This window comes from Scleropages formosus, chromosome 12 (genome assembly GCF_900964775.1).
Source record: "Scleropages formosus chromosome 12, fSclFor1.1, whole genome shotgun sequence".
Taxonomy (NCBI): Eukaryota; Metazoa; Chordata; class Actinopteri; order Osteoglossiformes; family Osteoglossidae; genus Scleropages; species Scleropages formosus.
This window is the reverse complement of record NC_041817.1, coordinates 2,315,691-2,329,131: the sequence shown is the minus strand read 5'-3', so window position 1 is coordinate 2,329,131 and position 13,441 is coordinate 2,315,691. Positions and strand designations below refer to the sequence as shown.

At 41.8% G+C, this 13,441-nt stretch overlaps 1 protein-coding gene across 6 annotated transcripts in view; it reads right to left on the bottom strand.

Annotated features, from left to right (window-relative positions):
* Nucleotides 1-13,441, bottom strand: part of LOC108927929 (kalirin-like) — a 156,612-nt gene that overhangs the window by 12,715 nt on the left and 130,456 nt on the right. For 5 of the 6 annotated variants that reach the window (XM_029257012.1, XM_018741574.2, XM_018741575.2 and 2 more), the window contains 11 exons: nucleotides 7,634-7,917; nucleotides 6,618-6,758; nucleotides 4,108-4,223; nucleotides 3,598-3,664; nucleotides 3,320-3,423; nucleotides 3,137-3,206; nucleotides 2,859-2,945; nucleotides 2,640-2,732; nucleotides 2,449-2,499; nucleotides 1,315-1,392; nucleotides 115-300 (listed from right to left, as the gene is read on the bottom strand). In XM_029257012.1, coding sequence (XP_029112845.1) covers nucleotides 115-300; nucleotides 1,315-1,392; nucleotides 2,449-2,499; nucleotides 2,640-2,732; nucleotides 2,859-2,945; nucleotides 3,137-3,206; nucleotides 3,320-3,423; nucleotides 3,598-3,664; nucleotides 4,108-4,223; nucleotides 6,618-6,758; nucleotides 7,634-7,917 — 1,277 coding nt within the window. Of the gene's footprint in view, nucleotides 1-114; nucleotides 301-1,314; nucleotides 1,393-2,448; nucleotides 2,500-2,639; nucleotides 2,733-2,858; nucleotides 2,946-3,136; nucleotides 3,207-3,319; nucleotides 3,424-3,597; nucleotides 3,665-4,107; nucleotides 4,224-5,222; nucleotides 5,319-6,617; nucleotides 6,759-7,633; nucleotides 7,918-13,441 lie in introns of all 6 variants that reach the window. The other variant, XM_029257014.1, reaches the window with a different exon arrangement.

Genomic DNA, 13,441 nt, shown 5'->3' with positions numbered 1-13,441 from the left:
AAAACCACAAACTATCAGGTGGTCGCACTTTTTTGTACTGTATCATTGCACTTCTTTTGGTACTGGCGGAACAACGTGCCTTGTCTGAGGACATCTTGACAACCACAGTCATACCTTGATGCTCTTCTTGAATTGGTATCCTGGGGTGGATGAGCCCTTGCGGAGGAGTTCACTGAAGATGACAATCTGCTCAAAGAGGAAGACCCTACGCTCCTTGCTGCGGGACAGGACGCCCGAGTCCTGCTCAGTTACGAAGAACGTGTCCTGCTGGAGCAGCTTGCCCTGGCTGGTCAACTTCCCCTGGTGGATGGGTGGTGGGGTGGGGGGCAAAGCAAAAAATGGGGGTCTGTACCTCCTGTCCTTACTAAAGTCTTAAATGAAAACCTACCAACATCCCAATAAATCAGTCATGCCCCAAGGTGCCCTTTGAGTCTTGGACAGTTCCTAAGCTACTATTCTGCATGTTAACCTTTTTAGAAAAATCACTGTTCCTTCACTATTGAATGAAAGTACTGTAAATCCCCCTCTCAACACTTTCAAGTGCCGTGAAATGGTGCGTCAGTCTTCTGTACTATTATACTACTCTCTGCGTGGAAGAAGCAAACAGTGTGTCAGCTCACTCATCACTATATAATAAGCCACTCATCAATCCTTAGCTCACTCAACACTGCTGAATAAATCTTACACCAGGCTTGGCAGCATGATGAAGTGCATGAAAAACCTCCATCAGTCTTATTAGTCTCTCACCGAGAAACCAAGAACAGTGTCAGTTTCATCTTGCAACATTAACAGAGATGCAATCAAAGTTTCATCCTCACTGCTCATCAAGTATGGCATGGAGTTTTATAAGTTTTATATAGACTTTACAAAGACCAGAGACTTTTCCTCCTTGTACATTTATGAAAAATTACTGTATATTCATAACTAGATGATGACTGATGACTTTCAAGAGTCGCACATCTAATCATGAATGTTTTAAGTCATATTTTTAACAATATGAGGAAAAACCAAAGTACAACAAATATAAGCATTTCAGAATAGCTTTTTAAGGACAACAATACAACTTAGTTATATTTTAAGCTATAATATGATAAAGTAACAAATTTTATTGAATAAAAAAATTAAGAAATATGCCTTCAGTGACTTTAATTTCTGGTCATGAGCTCAAATTTAGGGGATCTTTGCAATTTTCCAGAGACTGTTCCACAAATGCTATGGATGTCAGACATCATCAGTGTTCAGTTGAAACAGACTGCTGATGACGCAAAGTTAAAACATTTAACAACAAATAGAAGCACAGGATCTGTTCAGTACCTCATAACCTTGGAGCCGGCCGAGATTCATCATGTCATTGCAACGCTTAGGGACCAGGAACATCAAATCAACTGCTCTCTGTAAGCAAGGAACAAAATACTGACATTAACTAAACACAAACTATATTTGATTCCATATTATTTATTCAAGTAATATGTCACATTAAAATTCGGTATAAAACTAATGTTTAACTATAATTCATTCAGTTGATGCTTTTCTCCAAAGTGATACACACACACACACACACACACACACACACATTATCAGAACCACTTGTCCCATACAGGGTCACGGGGAACCGGAGCCTACCCGGCAACACAGGGCGTAAGGCCAGAGGGGGAGGGGACACACCCAGGACGGGACGCCAGTCCGTCGCAAGGTACCCCAAGCGGGACTTGAACCCCAGACCCACGGGAGAGCAGGACTGCGGTCCAACCCACTGCGCCACCGCACCCCTCCAAAGTGATACAGCTGGGTATTTTTTACTAGACCAATTCATGGTAAGTACCTTGATCAAGGGTATCACAACAGGAGTCGGGATTCGTTCAAAACTCCTGTGCTACCTGCTGCCTCTACAACTGTCATTATATGTAGTGACTGAGTATTGTATGTCTAATTCTTCCTCTTTCTGAGTCCAGGTCACCGGCATGTCCAAAGTGTACTTGGCCAAGATGAGATCCGCCAGGCTCTATTCTTTGCCTAATCTGCTGAACATCTCAAGTGGGATGAAAAAACATGTCTGGACAACCATCTGACCACCCTAGAGACTGCTTACACAACAGTAACACTCCATATGTAATGATACCCAGAATGGTTTGGCAGCCAGCTGGTCTTGGAACCCCAGAGACTTTTCTTCTCCTGTAATATCCTCAGTTTTGTTTCCTACATTGTTGCCTTCTGGCTTTTTCCACACTTGTTTTAAGCTATGCAACTTTCCTTTTTTTTAGTTATTAGTATTATGAGTACTGGTACTATTACTGACAATACTTTTTTGCATGTCTTTACACTTTTGTGAACTGATGTGTTTTATGTTCTGGAGCAAATAGTTGGAAAGACTGCAGTAAAAACAATCTGAGCTAAATAGAGTCATAAAACAGAGCAAAATTTAAACAAACAAGGCAATCGGCTTCTTACCTCAATTTCCTGACAGTCTACACCTGCCTTCATACTGTACTTCAAGAAGTCCTTAAAACACAAGACAGAATTTTTAAGGTTCATTTCACAAAGCAATCTTACCGACACCTTCAGGCAGAGACTGTTAGAAAACATGTAAATTACTATATTCATGTGAAGTGTGAAGTAAAAACATTCAGCACAGAAATTACCTTGAGAAGCAGCTGATACTTGGTTATTCTCTGGATCGGTTTAATAAGAAAATCACTAATGGACAGTCTTGTGTTTATTTCCTGCTCCACCTCCTGTAAAAAGATAATAATTAAAAAAACTGCTATATTAAAAGACAAGCAAACAACAGCAACATTGACCAAAATTTACTTTGCTTTGAGAATCGGATTGGAGAGCGGTGAAGATATGTATTTATTTACCTCAAAGAATGCGTCATATTCTGCAACTACATATTCGGACCTTGGCTTGTTCTGGCAGTAAACAACATACATGTGCAACCGCCTCTCCTGGAACAATAGATACACTGTAAGGACACACACATGTAGATCTGAAAAGGCCTATGGAATGTGTCAATCCATCTACAGCAAGGGTCGACAAGTAAAAATTTTTTTTTTTTATTCAAAGCTCATGTATTTAAACACAGAATCATGCTAAATCTGGATATAGGCAGTGAATGAAACAAAGTGAAAACACGTACATGTTTTATGAACAGTTCGGCAAGTAGATCGGGGTTCTCAAGACATTTTTCAAGCTCACCAAGGAAAAAGCTGCAGTAGAGAGTATGAATCATTAGCATAGATCTGTAACACAAGTTAAAGTGAAACACAACAGCCTGAAATGTGTCATTCAAAGTCAGAAGACACTGCAGTTCAAGACGTACTCCCTGTGCCAATCGTAAATCTGGTGAATGTTCCCAAAAACAATTTTGTCTTTTCCTTTCATATCTTCTGGAACACCCTTCTCATCGATTCGTCTCATAAAACCCTAAGGAGAAAAATACCAAGCAATGAGGATGTAAAACTGTATCTGGCACAAATCCAAACAGGAATCTTGGTGACAGCGTACTCAATGTATGAATGGCTCAATGGTTTGCTCTTATTTTTGCTCTTGGTGGTTGGATCTCATTCCTCATTTTTGTTCTGCCTGTGCCTCACATACCTCCACCACAATGCCCAAGTCCTTCACATAGTCTTTCTCAGTCTGGACGAGTTCGTTAAGAACAAACCTGCAATCCCAGATATTGCAATGTTAACATTATCTATTTGTAGCTTTTGAGCTGCACTAGACATGTGTACTCATCATATTATCAAACACGAAATAAAAAGATGATGCAATGTAAAATTAAACGGAAAGGGGAAAAAAATCACTGTCAAATATAAAGGAAGGTAAATTCACTTTTGCTAAAATGTTGCATAATTTCTAATTGTTAGTTATTAGAATTATGTGATACGTAAAAACTGATTAAAAACAAACAGCTGTTGTTCATTGTACTTTGATCAGAGTGACGTTCATTGCTTACACATTATGCTTCATACTGACAGAGCAAATTCTCCTTTTCCCCTACTGCACACACTGCGGACCTGACAGGATGTGAATGTTCAGCAGATATTATTACAGCATCATAGCTCCCCATGGCTAAGGCCACCCGGATCGGCGCAGAGCCCTTACATGCGTCCGCGCAAGGCTTTGGCCTTCTGCTCCATCTCAGGATTCCTTGGCTGGGCAGTGGGCTGCTCCGCAGGATTCATGGCACTGAAGCCTGGGTAGGACCCTGGCTCTAGAGTCTGTCATGTCGGAGAGAGAGAGGCCAGAGGCCTGAAGGTTAGGGCCACCATTGAGAGCACCACCTCATACTCAAAAACGCTGCTCTGTGCCCACGACATGGAGCTGCACTACAAGGAGGCTCTATCGCAGCAGCTGTGCAGTACATCAAAATCCTTAACAGATGAGTTAGATTTCTTTGCCTTTTTGCGAAAAGGGTCCTTCTGCTCCAAAGCTGAAAGAGAGGTGTTTAGTGGTATAAACTAGACAGGAACTCATGGAAAGGATAACACAAGAGCAACACACACTATCCCTCAGTGATCGCCATCCTTTATGGATAAGACACTTTCCTCCTGACTTGAAATGTTGATACAAGAAGCTGCGAAAACCTAACAAATTTCTTTTTTCCTCTACCTTCAACTCAATAGGTCTTCATGTCACCATGGGAAGACCTCCTACTGTGGTTAAACCGCATCACTCTTTGCTAGTCAGAGATAATCCCACCCAGTTATCTTGCTCACTTCCTTCCTTTTAAGAGCATAGTTTTGAGTCATTGAAAAGGCAGTCATACAATGTCACAGGATGGTTTCGCCACATACTGGTATGAGGTGATGTAGTCGAGTTGGAATGTAAGAAAGAATCACATTTAAAGTGTCACCTCGTGTCAATTAAAAAAAAAAAAACATTCCAGCACAATGAGACTGAATAAAAATTTAATAAAACAAAGCAGTGAAGAGGCTTTCTTGTTTTTCATTTGTCTAATGAGCTGCATGTACATAAATGCTAATGTCAGAAAAACACTCCTTGCCTGCTGTGTGAATGCACTGTTATATTGCAGTTATTCATTCATTTATAAGGCTTATTATTTTTCACATCATTATATACAGTTATGGTATGAACCACAAAATGATAATTAAAAAAAATGTGGAGAAACGAACACAAGACTGGTTTGTTTGGGGTTTGTCTCTCAATGTGCTGTGTAAACCTGGCCTACTGGAGCCTCGCTGTGTCACCAGACTTACCATTTTGGTTTTGACCAATTTTTCTATTGCACTGACAAGCTCTGCAGCGCTGGGGACTTCGGCAGCGCCCTGGCGCGTAGCAAGCAAAGAGGAGGACTGCAAGGCACAGCGCAATAGGAGGAAAAGCATGTTAGCCAGGGATGGAAAGAGGGGAATGGGGAACAAGAGACACAAGTGGTTATTAGAGGCACTCAGGAAAAGTAAGGCTGGAAAATTCAGTGAGCAAGCTTCAAGGTTTTTTTTTTTTTTTTTTTATTATTATTAGTTTCCTAATCAAATTGGATATTTTATGGGAGCAATTCAAGTTAACCATCTTGCTCAAGAGTATTACAGCAGGGGTCCTCCCAGGTGTTTAACCAGTGGCAGCTGGGTTAAATCTCCAGTCCTGAACTACTGTGCAAACTGCTGTCTTTTTGTCAGGTGTCAAGAATTCCAGATTCAGATTCATCAGTTTTACACAAACCAGTTCACAGAAGTGGATCTTTACAGTTAATATCGACAAAGCGGTTATGTTTTTCGCCACTTTGGGTGTCGGTGACTTAACGGGTGTTAAAAGAACTTAAATGTTTATAACCATGTGAGCACAGGTGAACTGAAATTCACAAAACAACCAGAACCTGATTTTGCGGAATAGAGAGATATCAGTAATCAAGTCTAACCACATTTTAAATGGAGTATGATGTCAAGAGCGAGTACGTGCATGTTTGCTTAAATACCTAAACTACACACTGTTGGGCTGTCGCTGCGTTTCTCTTCTGGAACTTGTCTTTGCTAGGTGGTTTATTATCTGACACCTTTTGACACATTTTTTTAAAGTTTTTTTTAAGATGTTGTGGTATGGAGTGGTAAAGTTTGAGAAAGGCACAAGAGTTCAGGGGGAAACAGTGTGTTAGTCAGGCTTCTGCAGATGGGTCTTCCTGCTGCAATAAGGCCAGGAGGGATAGAATAGAACACAGACAGGATATGTGGACACAGACAGGACTCTGGACATGCATGGAGAAGACCAGTTCAGACCAACAGCGAAGAGGTGACTCTCGAAATAGTGCAGCCCGTATCAGTGGGACAGAGGGAATCTGCTGGCGACTTCATATGAACTGAAATAGGACTGGGTGATGCTGTGCATGGAGAGACACTAAGGCGTGGGGATTTTGCTCAGATTTTAAAGCACGGGTGCCCAGCTTTGGTCTTTGAAGCTCATTCTCCGTCAGGTGTAATACCACATTTCCTATGTGAAATATATCAGGTAAGTCAACTTAAACAGGACAAACGGCAGCACAGAAAGATCCAGAGCTGTGCATCCCAGCTTTAAGATTATTTGCCATTAATGTCCCTAGCTGGGGAAAAGGCACGTTCCTCATGCTCCTTCACCCTACAACACCACGTGCCCTGTCCTACCTTCTCCTCCTGGACAGAGGGGTCCTTGATGATCTCCATTGGAGGAGGGAGTGGAGTGTGCGAGTCGTCCTCTGGTTCCTCTTCCCCACCGCTCTGCATTCCAGAGGAGGACTTGGAGAGGGTTCCCTCCTTCCTGCTCCTCTGTGGTAGACACAAACAGGAGAGTTAATGTGGCCTGCTGTCAAGACCAGATCAGTCAGGCTGGGAGGTTCATGCAGCCTCAAAGTGCCACACACTATGCATACAATCCCAATAGAAAGGTTTTAGGAATGTTTGTCACTGCACACACAGAGTGCCAGAACACTTTAGAAACCTTCAGAGACCTTCGTACTTTTATAAGAACGGGACACCAGTCTGCTGCAAGGCACCCCAAGCCGGACTCCAACCCCAGACCCACCACACAGCAGGCCCATGACCCAGATAATTATATTAAAAAATGGTAATTATGGTGACGAAAGCAAAATCTTTCAGGATGAGGCTTTCTAACAAGATCATGTCAAATGCTGCAAATAAAGCATATCAAAAATGAGAGAAGGCTTCTTTTTATGTTTTTCATTTGCCATTTGATTCCAGGGTTAAGGGCTACAAACAATGCAGATACAGATGAAACCATCCCAGACAACATCTCTTGGAGAGATGGCAAAGAGGTATAAAATTTTATTTAAAGGAACAAATCCGTATTTCATGTAATGCCATTTACTGTCTGACTACATGGGATCACAGAAACAATATAAACACTAGCTGGATTTTCGAGAGATAGAAATCCAGTCACCACTGGATTTGACCTTTGGAGTCCCTCTTCACCACTGCTGACAAATTAGTTTTCTAAATGTTCCACTATTTTTCAAACTCACATGTTTTGGTGACTGTCATCATGCAGACACAAAGATACTGCTGTTGGTGAAACGCTAATATCGCAGCAGCACACTGTTACTGAGAGGCCCTAGAGGGACAAGCCATCCAGGAGGGACATTGAAAAGCAGCTGCAGATGCAGTATCTGGGAACATGGGAGTACCTCATCGGCGCTCTCGTCCTGCTGTGCAGCCTCGTTCTCCCCAAACTTGGAGGGACCAAGGTCGATGCTTTTGCGGCCATCCCGCTTCTTGCTTTTGCTGGGGACCTTCTTGAGGGCACTGTCAGCCTTGCCATGGCTGAGACGGCGTACGGGGCTGGTCAGCCACTTCTTTAGCGTGTTGCCTGAGCGCTTGGGGCCTGGAGAGCTGGTCTGGATGGAGCTCATGGAGGCCTGTGGCTGCAGCGTGGCCACGGACTCTGTCTTGCTCTCCTGCCCATAGCTCTCTAGATGGGTAGGAAATGAGAAAAAAGAGAAAATTGAGCACATGCAAAACTCATACAGGCTTCTCTGGCTTTTGCAACATTTTCCAAGCTTAACCTATTTCTATTTTCAAAGACAGAAAAAAACCTTTTTATTGATGTTTTTCAAATTGCATTATTTGATTGTTAAATCTTAATCTCACTTTTAAAAATAATTAAAAAAAAAAAATTTTATTCCGGAGGGCGTGATGATGCGGCGGCTTGGTCAGGTCTTGCTCTCTGGTGAGTCTGGGGTTCGAGTCCTCCTTGGGGTGCCTTGCAATGGACTGGCATCCCATCCTGGGTGTGTCCCCTCAGCCTTCACCCTTACGCCCTGTGTTGCCAGGTTAGGCTCCAGTTCGCCGCGATCCCGCTTGGGACGAGCGGTTTCAGACAATGTGTGTGTGTGTGTGTGTGTGTGTGTGTGTGTGTATGTGTGTGTGTGTGTGTGAGAGAGAGAGTTTTATTTCTTTGGCATTAAGAAGCCTGACTTCCACATATGTATATAAACAATCCCAGCCATAAAAGTACTTTCATACTCTATCTTTGAGTATGGACACAGAGAGAAACTTGCAGCACTCAGCTTTTGAAAATAAACCCCTCAAAACTTCATAGGAGTTCATATAGCAACCTCTATTAAAATGAAATTACTTCTTTGACTCACTGCTGGTCTGTGTGTGAAATTCCAGTGAGATCAATAACTAAATGAATCACACAATGATGGCTATTTGTCTACAATGCATGATATGGCACACAACACACACGAGTTACACTAGTCAGAAAATGCAGATGAATGAATGACCCGAGCTAGGTTTTCCTTTTGGGTCCCCTGGACAGCTGACCAGGACAAATCCCAGTCACACTCACACATACTTGGCAATTAGTTAATAATTAACAGCAATTCACATCTTTCATAATAAGTCCAAGAACACAGATACATGTACACGTAGTCGTCGATAGATGAGAGAGGACAGAAAAAAAAATCAACTGCAAGAACACAGCACAACAGGTTCTTGTAATTTGCTGATAAAATGCGGAAAACATGAACGTTACATTCTGTAGCTGCAATGTTGCATTACGAGCTGACTTCTGATTTCATTCAGACATTCCTTAACCAAAACAACAAGCTGATAAATCCCTTGCAGAATTCCAGTGACAGCCCTCAAAATGTACAGTTGCTTCCTGTAATGATAAAGTTCTACGAAAAGCAATGAGCAATTTTCTAGTCCTTAAGATTTAAGTTGGTAAGTAGGTAAGTAAGGTGTAGTTGGAGGAAAAAAAATGAACCAGCAAACGTAGGTATCAAAAGCAGTGACCATCAGGTTTTTTTTAAAAATGAGCATGACACCACGGATCGTGAAAAAGAGAAAGGAAAGAGAATTTCCTTTTTTGCAAGCTCCAGTGTCCAATGAAGATATAGAGATTCCTTTGTGGATATAGAGATTTTTGGTCACCATCTCAGTTGTTTTACTTCCAGAAAACAACATGACCAAACCAACATAAAACAGACTTTTCAGGTCACACCAACAGCACAGTGTATCTTAAGGCACTATATATTTAGTGTCATGGCAAGTTCATCCAGGACTTCTCTTTTTCCAGCTAAGTCATCATATGGAGTGTTTTCACACACAGAATAACAGCATGGGCATGTTTCACACTGTAGAGTCGTCTCCCATATGTAGAACTTCATCCAAATCATATTGCCAAATATGTAATTGCACAGAGGCCTCCAGAGATTGTATGAAGCAGGGATGGTGAACTGTAGTTCGTAAGTTTTGTAAGTGTAAATCTTTAAAATGTAAAAAATGCTGTAGTTCTTCAAAATCAGTGCTGGCCATTCTTATTTAAATGTGTTTGAAATGTTAATTTACATGTATACGGTGGGGTGGGGTAGCCAGAGCCTGCTCTGTGGTGGGTCTGGGGTTTGAGGCCTGCTTGGGGTGCCTTGCGGGGGACTGGCGCCCCATCTGGGGTGTGTGCCCTCCCCCTTCAGCCTTGAGCCCTGTGTTGCTATGTTAGGCTCCGGCTCACTGAGACCCTGCTCAGGACGAGCAATTGTAGGCATTGTGTGTGTGTGTGTGTGTGTTTTTTTTTTTAAATGTATACATCTGAAACATAAGCCTTGTATATGTGGCAGAGCACACTTGCAGAAATCTATCATAGTGAATGTGACAGGGCCTCCTTGTTTGATCAACCATTGATTGAAAATTCAGGTAAGTGGTCACTCACTTGTCACCTCAAACGATATGGTAAAGAGAGAAAGTGTTAGAAAGTACATATATCACAAAGAAGTCTTTAAAAATTGAGGAAAATGACTTGAAGCCTACAGATTAATTAGTCACGGTTGGAAATTATTTCTTGTCTTCGCCAGTGGGTTTTACATTGTGAACACCAGTCAATATCACTTGGTGGAAAAACTGCTCAGCTTCATTCTCTATCACTGAAGATTCAACTCTATGACTTTCTCACAGGAGCACCAAAACACTCTGAAAAAACAAGCCCCCATTGCAATACCCGCAGAACTTCATTTAGGCACTTAAAAACTGCAGTTTAGCATAGTATGATTCAGCTGCAACTCATATCAGTTTTGTAGGCACCAATACCCTGTAGATCCCCCCAGCAGGTGAGAGATGTGCATAAGGCAGACCACAATGAGCAAATGAGACAGTAGTATCTGGGAGGTCAGCCAAAAACAGCAGGCCAAAAACACAGAGCTCTGAGCAAGAACAATCCGTGCAGCTGAAATTCCTACTAAGGTGCAGGATGTCAGCATCAGCACATTGTACAAAAGGCCAGAGCCAAAGGCAAGCCCATCATGGAAAACAATGACAAAGAGGTGGATTCCAATCCGCTGTTCTCTCAATCATATCACATCCTTTTCCTGTCTCACGTATTTAGAAGAACATGGACTCATCAGGACGCAAATGAGAAAAAAATTATTACAAGTGCAAACAGATGCACTGTACTGGGGTGGCAAAGCTGACTTCTTTTATGGTAACATTTCTACAGACTGTGAGCCAGCCAACTGTGCCACGACAGAACAGAACATTCAGTTCTCATTTTAAGAAATAAAACAATACGCTGAAATGTCAAAGTCTGAGCGATGGGATAATTCCACACCATGGGCCTCTACCCTGACAGCAGCTGATAAAATGCGGTTCTATAAAAAGGTGATGGGCATAATATGTGCATGGCAAGAAGATGGAGAGAAAGTGAGATAAATGTCCTCTGTGTGGGGCATCTGGGCACTAAGGTCTCCTCTCAGCTGGTCCTAGTAACATTTATCCTCACCAGGCGCAGCTTTTTTAATTCCATTTATAGCTAATGAATATTTGTAAATTGAACAGACGGTTTATTGTAGTCTTCTGCCAGCAAACTTCTTACACCTTTACCATTTCTTGTTTGCAAACACTAAACTTGGATTGTAAACCACTATTTATTCCACCAGTTGAATAGCTACAGCATTGCCACATTATAACTGCAATTACCGTTTTAAAATACGCAAGTGACATTATCGAAAGGGTTACCTTGGGGGAATAGCTACGTGATTAGCACATGAGCTACAAATTAATTTATTTCAAACCCAGAAAGCGTCAAATATTGCCCTTTAAGATCATAAAAGGAAAAAAGTAGCCCCTTTGCAAAGAGCAGGGACTTTTGTCTCTCAATCTATGCTATTAAAGAGCGGTGAAAACACAGATGAGCGTGCTGACAATGTTATTCTGCAATGGCTGAAGCATTAAATGAAGTGACCTTGTCTCGAGAAAGAGAAGGCACTACAGCTACTATATTATCAGTATGGTGGCATCTTCCCTGCGGGTCACTTAAACACCTGTTCTGCAAAGGAACGGGGTCTGCTCCTTATCTGGCACGTGGGCCTGTATTTGTCCCAAAGGCACCTTGACGGCACGAACCTGAGCTAGCTTTTCCGTAGGCCTTTGTGTGAGGAGCCCTCGAGATGGGCACGAAGAACACGTGCGCGCTTACGGACTATGAACGACGATTAAAGAGCACCGTTATCTGCTGAAGGTTCATTTTTTTTCCACACTCGAGTGGATATTATGGAGTTTTGAGTTCTATTGTTATTTTTATGTCGCACAGCTAACGGTTTTATCTAAAGCAATTCACAGTTTTACTCGTTTATACAGGAGGGTGCTTTACTCAAGAATTTCAAGTTCCTGCTGGAATCTAAAGAAGAAACCATTTTCTGGCCATAAAAAGCAAGCGCTAAAGGAAACACTTTGGCACAGAAGCTGCATAACATAACTGTTGTACAGTTTGGTTTTGTTTTCAGTGAAAACAAAAGTATCAGAGCAGTTAATACATGTTCTGTATTCATTTTTTTAAAAGGTAATGTCTTAAGAGAATAATTGTTACTAAAACAGCCAAAGTGCTAGCAAACAAACCAATGAAGGGATGCAAAACTAAATAAATCCAAATGCAATGATTAATTTGAAAAACAAAGTTTTATGAAAAACACAGCCACTGTTGCACATCTATCTGAGGACCTGAATCTAAGATTTTAATGTGACGATTTTCCACTGCCTTGGCATGGTCATCATTATTATTGAAGAAATTACACATTTATTTGAATACCCAGCACTAGAGTAAAATTACTCAAGATGTTTCTTGGAACTGAGAAAAGACTATGCAGTTGATTAATAGTCAACCAAGGAGACGGGAGAGAATAGTGACCTTTCCTGATGTGCCTTCTTGGGACAACAGTCGATTCAGGAATTTTTCCCTGAATGTGCAGCTACTGTATGTACACAGGCAAGCAGAAAAATACGCGTGAAAAAATTTAAAGAAAATAATTTCGCCATTTAAAGGCAATTATTTGAGTCTGCATCCAATGTATAACTGAAGCAGTGTGGAACACAGTACTCAAAACATAGTGCCTTAAGAAATGTTCCTCATTTTACAGGTGATGCTTTCATTTTTGTATGCATGCTTTCGGGCCTCGTAAACTGAAAAACATGCAGTCGTGCCAGTTTTTAAAACCGGTTAATTCCTGGAGCACTAGTGCAGGGAGGAAACCTTTTAACAACAGAGTTCCCAACAGGATCCCAAGTGTCACTGATTCTGTAATCTTGAAAGGTGGAACCCAAAACACAAACAGAAAGGTGCAGCATCCAGGCCAGATCAACCTGCTTTGCCATCGGACGCTGGCGGCTCCTACGTGGACTGATGCACCAGGGGGAAAGCGCTTCCTTTACAGTGTGAGGAACTGACACGCTCTACTCCCTGACTGGTAAACTAACTCCACTGACCTGACCTTCCTATGGTACCAGCATCTCTCTTGCACCACTTCAGACTCGCTCAACAAAGTCATACATCCTACAAAACACACCCCATTTAATAACAAGCCTTGTTATAACCTCTTCACAACCACTGCCAGCATGGTACAATTTCATGTACTCCTTCACAAAGACTACAGTTGTGTGTATATACAAAATCATTCATAACAGAAGTGACTTTTGTTCTGCACATTTATGGGAAATTATTGAAT